This window comes from Onychomys torridus, chromosome 19 (genome assembly GCF_903995425.1).
Source record: "Onychomys torridus chromosome 19, mOncTor1.1, whole genome shotgun sequence".
NCBI classification, from domain to species: Eukaryota; Metazoa; Chordata; class Mammalia; order Rodentia; family Cricetidae; genus Onychomys; species Onychomys torridus.
In genome coordinates this window covers 24,920,130-24,932,482 of record NC_050461.1, presented here as the reverse complement: position 1 = coordinate 24,932,482, position 12,353 = coordinate 24,920,130, and the positions used below count along the sequence as shown (strand labels likewise).

The 12,353-nt window shown below is 44.4% G+C and overlaps 1 protein-coding gene across 1 annotated transcript; it reads right to left on the bottom strand.

Moving 5' to 3' along the window:
* Positions 1-444: 444 nt before the first annotated feature.
* Positions 445-11,279, bottom strand: Hey2 (hes related family bHLH transcription factor with YRPW motif 2). The gene is made up of 5 exons (XM_036169389.1): positions 10,849-11,279; positions 8,740-8,818; positions 8,531-8,614; positions 5,783-5,864; positions 445-2,683 (listed from the first exon to the last, which is right to left on the bottom strand). Exons 1-5 carry the CDS (start codon positions 10,929-10,931, stop codon positions 1,992-1,994), a joined length of 1,020 nt encoding a protein of 339 aa, XP_036025282.1. The 5' UTR covers positions 10,932-11,279; the 3' UTR covers positions 445-1,991.
* Positions 11,280-12,353: the final 1,074 nt, after the last annotated feature.

The following is a 12,353-nucleotide window of genomic DNA, read 5'->3' as shown; positions in this document are numbered from 1 at the left end:
TGTATATCCATGATGTTCCACAAATACACCTTGTTTTTTTGAGCAACTCAGTATCACACCTTCTAGCTCCTTCTCTATGTTTGATATTCTCTTATTCGGAAGTCTCATATTTGTACCTTTCCAAGAGCCAACGTTATGATCCAAAGATGCTACTTGTTGGGAGTCTGAGGTGGAAGGATCTTGATTTTCAGGCCAAGCTAAGCTATATAGCAAATTCCAGGCCAGGTTGGGCTACACAGTAAGACCTTGCCTACAAACAAACAAACAAACAAACAAACAAATAAATAAATAATAAAAAATGAATGAATGAATGAATGAATGAATGAAGGAAGGAAGGAAGGAAGGAAGGAAGGAAGGAAGGAAGGAAGAAGCAACAAAAGGCAGAGGAAAATGATCACTTTTTGCCTTTACAATTCTTACCTATGTTTTTAATCTATAAGCTCCATAAAGTTTATTTTCAAGTAAGATGTGAATTCCATCCATCAAATGAGTTTGAAATACATGATACAAAACTATGGCTTAAAGAGTTAGTAAAAGGAAGCCTCGTGTGAAAGGCATGTCAACTTGCCATCCTGAAAAGCAACTCATCCACATGAAGTAGTCAAAAAGGACTTCATTTAATTAGTGATATATAGAGGTTTGCATAGAAAAAGGTTACAAAGTAATGCAGGAAAGACTAGGTACAGTAATTTTAAAACAAATATTTATGAGTATAACTTTGCATAATGTTTAACATTCTCGTTTATTGCTTTCTCCACACAGCAGAGAAATGAAGTGCATAAAAATACATGCTGTGTCTTTATCTTTCAAATATAAAAATCTCACGTGCTCAATTTCAACGTATTAAGAGATTATTTTGTCACTTAAACAAGATAAAAAAAAAATCAAAACCAAAACACCATTATGTAGCTCTAGTCTAGGCATGGACAAAAATAATTTATGTACACTTCATTGCATACATTCATTGTGATTTGGGATCAAATGCAATTCCTAACTCGAGCAAGGGCATTTAAGTCATGGAGCTTTTCTCGTCTAAATCCTCCCTCATCTCATTACCTCCAGAAATGCAACACCGCCGCCGCCGCCACCCCCCCCCCCCCCCCCCCCCAAGGGACAAGAACAGACATTACATGTTGTCAGGAGAAAACTGAAGAAGTTAACTATATGTGCAGCCCAAATGAAACTGAATAAATTAATCCAAACTTGCAAACTGAAAGTTTGAGTTGGCATGAATGAGCCTCTGGTGGGCACATAGCAGGTAACTGCCTCGAGGTGCATTATACAGCTGTAAGTTTACACAAACAAGCGCTGAGTTCTAAGCCATGTCTCACTAGAGTGTATGTGAGCTGGAAGGCAGAGCAGAAATACTTGTTAATGTGGGCACTGGTGGAATTGTTCTTTATATCAATGCATTGCTAAATATCCCTGCTTGACAAATCTGTTTACAGAAGACAAAACTATGTCTTTCAACTTTATTTTCATTAATCTTTATGGCCATTAAAACCTGTTGCTTTCAAAAGGGTACTGTGTGCGGTCTCACCCATGCTGTCTGTTCCTTCCCTTTCTCAACTTTATAGATATGCCCTTCTGGTCTTGTACTACGTTACATTCCTTAGCTCAGGCACTTAGAAAATATGTTATGCTTTTTATCTCCCTTATCATTTCAGGAGAATTCAGTTGTGGCATTTTTTTTTTCTTTTCCAAGTCAGATGAATTGATACACCACTGGATGATGACATCCATATATTTTCCAGGAAAGTTTATATGGAAATAGACGTGACGTTTTTAAGTTGCAGATGTCAGTTGCCAAGCTGCCTTAAAACAAAGGGGGGGGGGGAAGATAACACTACATTTCCGTTTGTGAAGTTTGCTTCTCAAATTGCTTTATTTGTTGCTGGGTGGATCTGTAGGTATCATCTGTATGGCTACTTTCAGGGTGCAGAGGTTTGAAGCTGATTCTGACAGTTACTATTGCAAGAAGTAAGAATAACTTAAAAGGCTCCAACTTCTGTCCCCCAGGGTCGGTAAGGTTTACTGTTTGTTCCATTGCTTGTCTGCTGAGGACTGGAGGCGGCTGACACTGACAAGGGTGGGCTGATGGTGGTAGCAGCAGCCACTGCGGCTGCAGCTGCTGCATTGGAGGGGAGCATGGGAAAGGCCCCCGCAAAAGACAGAGGGAAGCTGTGTGCAGCTGCGGTGGCCGCTGCGGCTGCGGCATGCACGGTCGCCGAAAGAGACAGGAGAGAGGTGGAGAGAGGTGGTACACATGGTGCCACGGTGCCTGTGGATGGCATCCGAAGAGCAGAATCGGCATGGGCGAACGTCGCTGTGAGCAGGGCAGAGCCGTGGGCGGGAGGCACTTCTGAAGATGTGGATAGGCGACACGGGGTTGACTCCGATGTGTGGAGTCCGTTGGGTTGGAGCAGGGCTGTGGGGAGATGGTGGAAGGCGGCTGCCCAGTGGTGTGGGTGCAGGGGGTGATGGTGGTGAGCCATGGAGGACGTCATCACGGCTGCCTCCCGCTGGGAGGCGCAGGTGCTGAGATGAGAGACAAGGCGCACACGCAGCGGGTCTGAGGAGTCAAGGCCTTCCACCGAGCTCAAGTACCTGGCCACTTCTGTCAAGCACTCTCGGAATCCAATGCTCATGAAGTCCATGGCGAGAGCATGGGCATCAAAGTAGCCTGAAGAAGGGTTGAGGAGAGTCAGAGGTGAGGAGGCAAAAGAAGGAAAACCCATGGGGCTTTGAAGAACAACCACCCACTGAGGTTCCACTCTGGTCTTAGGAAGAGATAAGATGGCCTTTTCTGAAAACCAGAATGGCTTTCATTCTCCTAATTGGCTGCTATGTTCATATATATATATATATATATATATATATATATATATTTTTTTTGCATGAGTGAAGAAAGGATACTTTGCAAGTGGCATGCATGGCAACTTTAGCAATGTGATAGTTGTTCTAGGATCTAAATGTCACAAGAGGAAAAATAAATTAGGGACATTCATGTTTCAAGGGACATTCATAGAGTGTGAGGGGATGTCTTAGCTTTAGTATTGTGGGGTAATGACTTTCCTCAACAATACTCTGTATGAAAATAGAAAAAGAAAAAAATAGAAAAATCTTGCGAAGTTGGTAATTTACAGGGCTTTTCCATGACTGGACCTGTTCTAAGTCAGCACTCTGCCTCTGAGCTACCTCACTAATCCAAATTAGGGTCTTTTCATTGAAAGCATTTATGACATATCATTTTATGCTTTTGTAGAGCAAAATTTGCCCATTTCCTTCAGACTACTTTATAATAGAAGCATTATGAAAAAGTGTTGTTATATTTATTGAGTAATGTGGAGAAAATAAAGGTTTTGGAGCAAACACAACCACCAGGAAAACAGAAACAGCACTAAGTTGAACAAGAGACTGTCATGAAAGGTATCAGCCCTAACATCCCCAGACCCTGGAGTAGTCATCAAGCAAAGTCCCTGGGATTAGGAGAAAAAGCTGCTCCATAATGAGGATGCTCCTCCACAGAGAGATTGCACACGCCCATCTTTAGGGTCCCCATCAGGCCTGAGCTTCTGAGTTTCACAAAAGAAGGAGGGATGTAATGATCTGAGTTCAGAGATGATTGAAAATGTCAAGAATTTGAGAGTTTCTCTCAAGAAGTGGTTATAATTCTATGGCAGACTGAAAGGGACATACTAGCTTCTTTGAATTTCACTGGTGGCTGTATGGTGAGTGCCATTAGAGGTTTGCTAACTGTGGCTGTATATGGTTGGGTTGTGTTGCATCTTAAGGAATATGAATTATGCAATTCCCATTCTATTGTTGGAAGCAGAGGGAAACGATGAGCAGCTGTCTCCTATAAGTGGGTCTTAAGCCAACAATAACACATGCCCATAACCACTTGATGTGTCCCAGTGCAGCTCTATAGCCTTCAGGTCAATTAGTTAATTTACAACCACTTGAGAGGAGACCTTCATCATCGCCTCTATGTTATAGATGATAAAACTGGTGCTCAGACATTAGTAGCCCCAGTGACAGAGCTAACGAATGGGAGAACCAGAAGCCACGATCAGGCATCTGCTCTAGAGTCCATGTCCTTTGCCACTACACTAGGGAAAACTGAGAGTCTAGACATGTGAGCAAACTCTGGCAGCCCCTCTCGTTCAAGGCTTTCACATTCTTCTCTGCAATGGCCTCTCCAGTGATCCCGAAGTCAGGTGACTTAGATGGCATCTGGTTGGAAACGCCTCTTCACTAACTAATCTGGGATGAATTTTAGGACTGCTCCAGTAGCCACAGATAAGAACTAAGGTAACACTTGTCGTGAAGCCAAAGGACTTTAGAAGTGCACCTCATGCCAAATATTCGAGGCTTGGTAGCAGCAAGTCTTCACCTCATGGATACCAATTCGAGGGAAGCTAGGGTAATCATGTAGCTTTCCTTGCTCCACATCTAACTTCACTGCTCTCCAGAGATCCCGAGGTGGCAGGTGTAGAGGCAGTCACAGTACATAGGGTCTGTGGAGCACATGATGCTGTTTTAACCCTCGAAGCCCACCAGGTTACCTCCAACTCAGGTCAAAGGCTGTAGTCAAGTTGGGCGGGACAACTGACTTCTAAGATTTAACCATTAGCTTCTGTGTTATGAGAATATCTGCATCCTATACTATTCTTTGTTCATTTAAGACAGTTTCTTGGGACTTTGGGACCTGAGGCCATATACCATATAGACATCATGTATAGTAATCTCCTCTACTGACAGGAGCAGAAGTTGGTTTGGGTCAAGGCTGGTGGTCTACCAGTTCTCAGATTAGTAAAAATGACTTCCCTCTATTCCCTGCTCTGTCCTGCCCCAGATCTAGGACCTGCAGACTGTAGAGGAAGCCTATGATGCATTGAGGAGGCCCTCAGCATTCAGTGGCAGCACTTAACTGCTTGAGGCTCTCTCTCTTTATTCCGTTGTCAGATAGATGTGGCTGAGATGAATATCAAAGGCATCCTTAAAGAGGGAAAAAGCTAAGAAGGGGCTGCATGGAGTCTGAGCGAGGTGGAGGAAGTGGGATCCTGAAATATGAGTGAATATTCAGCTTTCATGGTTTCGTCTGTTTTTAGTATGAGGGTTCTACTCTGACCTGACAATTCTTCCATAATGTACTGTCCAGTACAGAGGACATTCTACCACAGCATGGAGCCAGGCCTGGCTATCTACTCTTGGAGTTCTCCCCAGGAACAGATTGTTTTGTTGTTCTTTCCAGTAGAGACTCAGTACCTGTATTTCAAATGTTGTGGTTGGTGTAAAGTCAAGACAGGCCAAAATGGCCTGGGAAACAACGACAAAATAATTCTGGAGTCACTTCCTCTAAATAGCTAAGTAATTGGAGTCCCAGCCTTGATTTAATGAAAGTGAGAGAAAGAGAGAGCAGGGCCCCAGCCTTGTTTATATCTGGCTGTTGGTGTGTTTGTTTTGTTTTTCTGTTCAGACTCCAGCATGCACTTCTCAAATCCCAAACACATCTCTGACCGGGCTGCTGTACAGGGAGCTTTACTCCCACAGTATTATGAAAGCAAACACAAGTCCAGGGTCAAGTGCTTCTTTTGTTCTGGAAGTCCTTTCCCACGAGTTCAATCCCGCCATTAGCATTGATTTCCACAGCTTTAATCTGGGGCTGCCTCTCTCAGCTTGTTAGAGGGCTGCTCAACTGTAACTTCCTTAGAACAGGAGAGGGAACACATGAAGAGAGAAAGGTAGAAAGAGGGTGAACAGTGGTGCCAACTCTTACCTTTACCCCCTGTTGCCTGAAGCATCTTCAAATGATCCACTGTCATTTGCAATATTTCAGCCTTTTCCAACTTAGCAGATCCCTTCAGAATCAAATAATAAAGTCTCAAGAATCATGCAGAAACTAACTTGGTACTTTCTACACCGAACTAAGTACTGTTACAGCTCTAATTTTGTCTCTCATTATAAAATTCTATTTAATTTCATCATGGGGGAAAAACTGAATTCCTTTTACTTCAAATTTTAATTGTGTGTGTGTGTACATGTGCATGTGTGTTTGTGTGGGTACATATGTGTGAGAGTGTGTGTGCACGTGTGTGTGCACACTGCACATGCATGCATGCAGGTAACTATGCAGGTCAGGGCACCAGAACCTGCTGAAGCTGTTGTGAGCCATCCAGTGTGGGTTCTGGGACTGAGTTTGGTCCCTTCTCTTATCTTTGGAGCCAACTCAACGGCCTCCAAAGTCTTTCTGAACTTTATATAAAAGCACCAGTTATTATGGCATAGCCAATGACATCAGCTTGTAACTCGAAAGACCAGAATAAGGTGCTGAAGAAATGATTTGTTAAATAGTAAGAACAATTATATTCCTAAAATCATCCCCAAAACACTATGCCAACTGCAAAACTCTCAGACTTTTTGCTTGATTTCTACCCTTGATTAATGATCTATTTCATTAGGTAAATACATTCATTTGTCTTTACTATTGAAGTCTAGAGCAGTTAAATAGCTGAATGGTAACAAAACATCAAAAGTAGAACATTTAAAAGTAGAGAATTCCAACAAGTCTTTAAGATAACTTATAGATACCAGGAGAAAAGGAAACAAAATAGGACAGGACTTTCAAGGTTACCAGCAGGTGTCACTGTGAATTCTAAGATCACAAACCCACAAGACTAATTTGCTGTTGATTTAAAGAGCATTATCCATGCCTAAGGATTTTCCAATCATTCAAAACTGCCCTTAATAATATAGTCTTCAAACACATTTTCATTGTTCCCTTCTTAAAATAAAGCAACCTTTCAAAACCAACTGAAATAAATGTACCACTTAGTGCGTCTTGGGGGTGATGGGGGCCCCTAACTAACTTCCCAGAGGAGCTGAGTAATTAAACCAATATGTGGGTTTGTTGTTATCGTTGTTCTTTTGGTTTGGTGTGGTGGTGGTGGTGGTGTGTGGTGTGTGTGGTGGTGTGGTGTGGTGTGGTGTGGTGTGGTGTGATGTGGTGTGGTGTGGTGTGGTGGTGTGTGTGTGTGTAAAAAATCCTGATGTTTATTTTAGGGTCCTTAGATGCTCCTAGCTGCCTATACTTGGTGTTTCTTAAAATTATCTTTTAAATTTTAATTGAAAAAATTATCAGCACCCAGTCAATAGCAGGGGTTTCAGTTCTTTAGCTTTCTAAAGAATATTCTTCTCCTCTAATTGTGACAGGGGCCAGCTCACTAGAGTTGGCAGCCAGACTCTGTAAATGGGACCGCTGTGTTTACGGTAACTAACTGCCAACAACTGAGGCTTGCTCTTAAGGATTAAGTCAATATTTATGAAAAAGAAACCTAACAAACCAAGACTGGGAAAAAAAAAAAAAACCCAAGTGACAGTTTCTCAATGTCACAAATGTAGATATTTCAGTACTCAAAAAAGTAAAAAATCCACAGGTTATTGCCATTTTCATTCCTACTAATCAGAAGTATAATTATACTTAATTATACTTACAGTATAGATAAGTTACCAAAGACAGCCTCGGCATATGAATTGCATGGTGTACATTTTGTCTTAAACGCATAGAATCATAACACGTCCTGTAATTCTCATTGTTCACCATGTCCATGAAGATGTATGAGCAGTTGTGGAGAAAGTGCCAAACTGCTGCCCTGGATAGCCTCCAAAGGCTCTGTGGGGCTTGCTTTACAATGTTTGAAGAATTGCGAAGTAAACAAACCAACAACAATGGGCATAAACAACCAACTGATGTTTTTGCACCCAATTTGGAACTTAACTGAGAACATTTTCAGCACAGAAACTGCTACCTACATACTTGGAAAGATTCTCTTAGAAGCCCATGCATTAGCCACAGGGGCAGAACCAAGAAACGAGGCTTCCAAAGCCACGAAGGAACGTGTAAGCATTTGGTTCTGCTTTTCCAAATGTGCAATAGCTCTTGTTTTAACATAAAAGGATATTTGAATTTGGAAAAGCAGCATTTATAACTAATTTGAATTATATCAAACTTCCAAACTGTGTCCCAAATCAAACAATGTTCTATTAGCCCAAGGATTAAAAACGAAAGTGGCTTGCTAAATAAATTGTATTAATATAATTTAGAAAACCAAAATAGAATCTGACTTCCTTCACTTTGATTTTTTTTTAAAGAGTACTTTCAAAGTTTGAGGGGGAAATGGTATTTCATATATGATACATATTTTTTTTTTCAAGAATACTACATACAGCACAATCTTAAACAAAATCCCTGCTGGATTCAAAGAAAGAACAGGGAAAGCTTGAGTCCTGTTACCCTTAAGGGGAAAATAAGCTAAAGAATGGAAATGTTTTCAACTTCATGATGGATTATGTTTTTAATAGTTTTGCCACAACAAAGCATTTTATTGAAATGGCTGTTCTATGCCGGATCGGGGCGCACACACCATTATTTTAATGAGCTTCCACAAGAATCCACATTCCCAGATGAGGATTCTTTGAGCCTTTTTGTGGGGTGGGGTGGGGGTTGGGAGAAAAAGGAGTAACTTACTTGTTTTTCAAAAGCCGTTGGTACTAGTCGTCTCAATTCAGATAGACTGTTATTTATTCGATCCCGACGCCTTTTTTCTATTATCTAATCCCAAAGAAAGCAGAACAAAAGTTTAAGGATACATATACAGTAATGTTGTTCAGAATAGGAAAACAGCAGCGATGGTATGCATGCTAGATGGTGTGGCATCAAAAGGGGGGGTCACTTACCCCTCTCCTTTTCTTTCTCGCCATAATCTGAGAGGTGGTTGTTGGTGAATTTGACCTCATCACTGAGCTTGTACTTTGCCTGTGAAGAAGGAAGGCCATGCATATCACGTGCTGTTATCAGCCTAACAACTGTCCCCTACCCCCACCCCAGGCTTCATGGTATCCATTGATATTCAGATTGATTGCACAGTTTGTGTCTATGTTATTATTATTTTTTTCCTTAGTTCTGGCTTCCCTTTTTAGTTCCCAGGTAGTAATTATGCCTTTCAGGGAAAAAGAAAAAATGTTAGTGAGGCCTTAATGTGACTGAGCAAGTAAAGGCAAAGGCCACAAAGTGTGACCACCTGACCTGAGTTCCATCCCTTGGACCCGCATGATGAAAAGGGAGAACCACTTGGACTTCCACAAGCAAGAGGTGACAGGGACATGCACCTTTCCACACACATACACAAAATAATAAACACATGTGATTTAAAAATTGCTACTGGGTGATTTAGCTGCCAATTCAAATGGCAAAAATGAACCTGAAATTTTGTGTTCTCCAATGAAATAATGATGGCCAGTTAGAGTGGGAGGTCAGAGATTAATATGTTCTATTTCTCCTCATATGCTTCTTAAAGGTCAACAAGCCATCTGATATAAGCCTCCTATTCTCTCTTGCTATACACACTGAACATCGCATGTGGCCCACTATAAGACATTCACCACACGGCAAAACTTGTGTCTCTAGGTGCAACTTTTAAAACAAACCAAATACTTGCACCACTCCAAAATGTCAACAACTCATATTTAGTAACACAAAAAGGGCAGGTTTTAAGTTTTGCATAAATAACCTTTTAAAAGAATACCCTAGCCACATCACTGGAAGAGAAGGAAAATTTGGGTTTAGTACTGTGCATGCTTTGCTTAGAAAATGAAACTGTGTCACCAGCCTTCAAACTAAGCTTAAATCTCCAGAAGCTACACTCCACCTCGAGTTTCATAAGAGGTATTTTTATACTGAAAAGTCTAATCAAACACTTATTTGGTCACAGAGTTGGTCACCTAACGTATAAGTGTCCTACGAGTATACATTAGTATATGTCGCTTTGAGTGTCTATGTGGCTTTGAGATTCACAGATACTATAATTCTTTACGGTCTTAAATTCTCGAGGCCCTGCTCTCTTCCGTTTTAGAAGTTATTTTCTTATTCTTGTTCATCTTCTCACTTCTGGATCTTAATTCGAAACCAGCCGTCCCCTTCTTTCTCACCCGCTCTCTACAGGTTTCATCTTTTCATTTGACTGCCTCCGTTTTCATTTTTCTAAGACGAGACACTTCAACAACATGAGATAGTTGATAAACAGCGTCTCATGCATTTTTTTTTCTCTTGCTGTTTTCAAGCTTTGGTTTGTAAGTCTTAAAATACGTCTGTGAAATAGAACCAGTTTTCTACATGGAGGAAGGATTTTGCTCTTTGAGTGACAGCTGCAGATAAATAATTAAGGTGCTTCTGGGCATGCCAATTAGAAGCAATTATCATTTGACCCGCCTTGGCTTTAAAATGCCTGGGTAATCTTCGCTGTCACAGGAAACTGGAGGTTTGTCTCCTGTGATCACAACGCCGATCTTCTGAAGACTAAAGGACAAGCAGTTTAAAGCAACTGCTGTCTTACATCTGTCACTCATAGGTGGGTCTGCCAGATCACCCTCTGCAACCTGGGCAGCTCAGCCTGTTTAGCCTTAACAACGCAGATGCTTTAATTCTCCAAAAAAACGCAAGTCGCGATCCCAGCTTTCTTTCAAAAACAGAAATCCAGTTGTTTTTCTTTTCTCCTGACCTGTTTTGGAACTGTCCCTAAATACAGTTCCAGCGGCGGGGGCGTCGCCCGGACGTGCCTGTGCGCGTGCTAGCGCTGACAGCCGGGGACCCTCCCTCGCCTTCGCCTGCACGCTCCCATCCAGTTCTCTTTCCAGTTGCGTCCCACGCCTACCTCTCGCCCCACCCCGACTCTAGCTCCGCGAGCACCCACTTCTTCTCGGGGACAACTTTCTCCCCTCCACCAGGAGCCCCGGGATTTCTTAGGAGCCCGAAGCTCCCCGACACTCTCCCGCTTCCCCGGCGCTCACCCGGAGTAATTGTTCTCGCTCCCCACGTCGATGGTCTCATCCATGTCGCTTTCGGAGGTCGTCTCCTCGCAAGGGCGCTTCATCGCGGCGTAGAAGGAGCAGCCACCAACGCCGAGCCGGATGCAGCGCGCTCCCCGCGGGCCTCCTCCCACCCTCCCTGCCCGGTTCCTGCAAGCGCCGCTCCCGGGGCGACGCAGTCTGCTCCTCGAAGCTCTTTCCCACGCCGCAGCCCAGCTTGGGCGCAAGAACCGGCGCCGGCCACGCCTCCCGGGCGGGCGGGGCCCCTTGGCTTCTTCTCGGGCCCGCCCGGGCCGCTCTCCAGGCCCCGCCTCCCTAGGACGGCGTGGCTTTCTATTGGCTAAGACGGAGGGGGCGGGCCTGCTCTGGCCAATGCCCGCCGCGAGGCGCCGGCAGAGGCGTGGGAACGCGGCGGCGCACCTGGGAGCCCGGGAGCTGTGCGCCTTGACTTAGGGTGGCGGGCGCGGGCGCGGGCGCGCTCGGGGCGGGCGGGCTCCGGGATTTGGGCCCTTCTCTGCCCGCCACGGTCGCTCCCGCCTAGTTTCTACCCTGGGTTTAAAGAATAACCGCTAGCGCGTGGCTGCGACGTGTGTGACGTTGAGGGTGGGTGAGGGAAGGGGGCGGCGAGGCTCCTCGACCCACCCCGCTCAGCTGTACCTCCTCTGGACCCAAGCTGCTGACTGGCTGACCGGAGCGGTCACGTTGACCCTCAGGGAGTTTGAAAGCTTTAAATCAAAGTTGTTTTTCACCCGGCCAACTCCTCAGCTTCTGGGTGGTGGGCAGATAAAGACCCGCGCGTACCGGTCCAGGTGCCTGAGCTCAGGAGGTTGGTCCGGTGCAACATCGGATTTGCCATCCCTCGGCCACTACCTTTGTGTCTCCGGCCACAGGGACCGGGGGAGTATATGGTGGGCTCTGTTGGGAAGGATTAGCAAAGAAGCGGTGATTTCAGGACACAATCTTAGTAGGTTTTCGAGTTCAGGTTTCTCTGACTTGGACTATCCAAATTAAATGCTCCAGTCCTCTCTCCAGCCCGTCAGGTGTGTGCAGCTTCAGAGTTCTTTAGAATCCGGGGCGAGAAGATTCGTTGGACGTTGAATTTGTTTTGTAAAGTGCCCATGCTTAGTAATTCTTAGCGCATGGACAGAATGGGTTGTCTAAACTCTAGGTGTGCTTCTAGACTTGTTTCCAAGTTGCTGTTTCCCTCTGCAAACGGCGGGACTTTTGAACCGGTTCCACCGACGTGTCGCCCCGTGCTCAGGAAGTGAGCAAGACCGTCTTGGGGGAGCCGGGGCGCGCTCAGCTGTCTGACGCTGCAGCGCGGGGTGGGCTGGTGGAGGTCCAGCGGGAGACTCCACACGGTGCTCCGGGCCAGCTTTGCGCTTGGTGGAAAAAAAGCCTTTGAGAAAGAGGCATCCATCAGTCACCAAGACCCTCCACCTTGCACAGATGCTTATCTTTCTGGAAATCGAAGGCACCCCTTTGAC

What these genes read in the sequence shown, in the direction of transcription:
- Hey2 (XM_036169389.1), bottom strand. Translation starts at nt 10,931, where the DNA reads ATGAAGCGCCCTTGCGAGGAGACGACCTCCGAAAGCGACATGGATGAG. An exon ending in AGCGAGAACAATTACTCCGG is followed by an intron (nt 8,819 to 10,848) that starts GTGAGCGCCGGG and finishes CCTTCTTCACAG; the next exon opens with GCAAAGTACAAGCTCAGTGA. An exon ending in TCAGGCAACAGGGGGTAAAG is followed by an intron (nt 2,684 to 5,782) that starts GTAAGAGTTGGC and finishes ACCCTTCTTCAG; the next exon opens with GCTACTTTGATGCCCATGCT.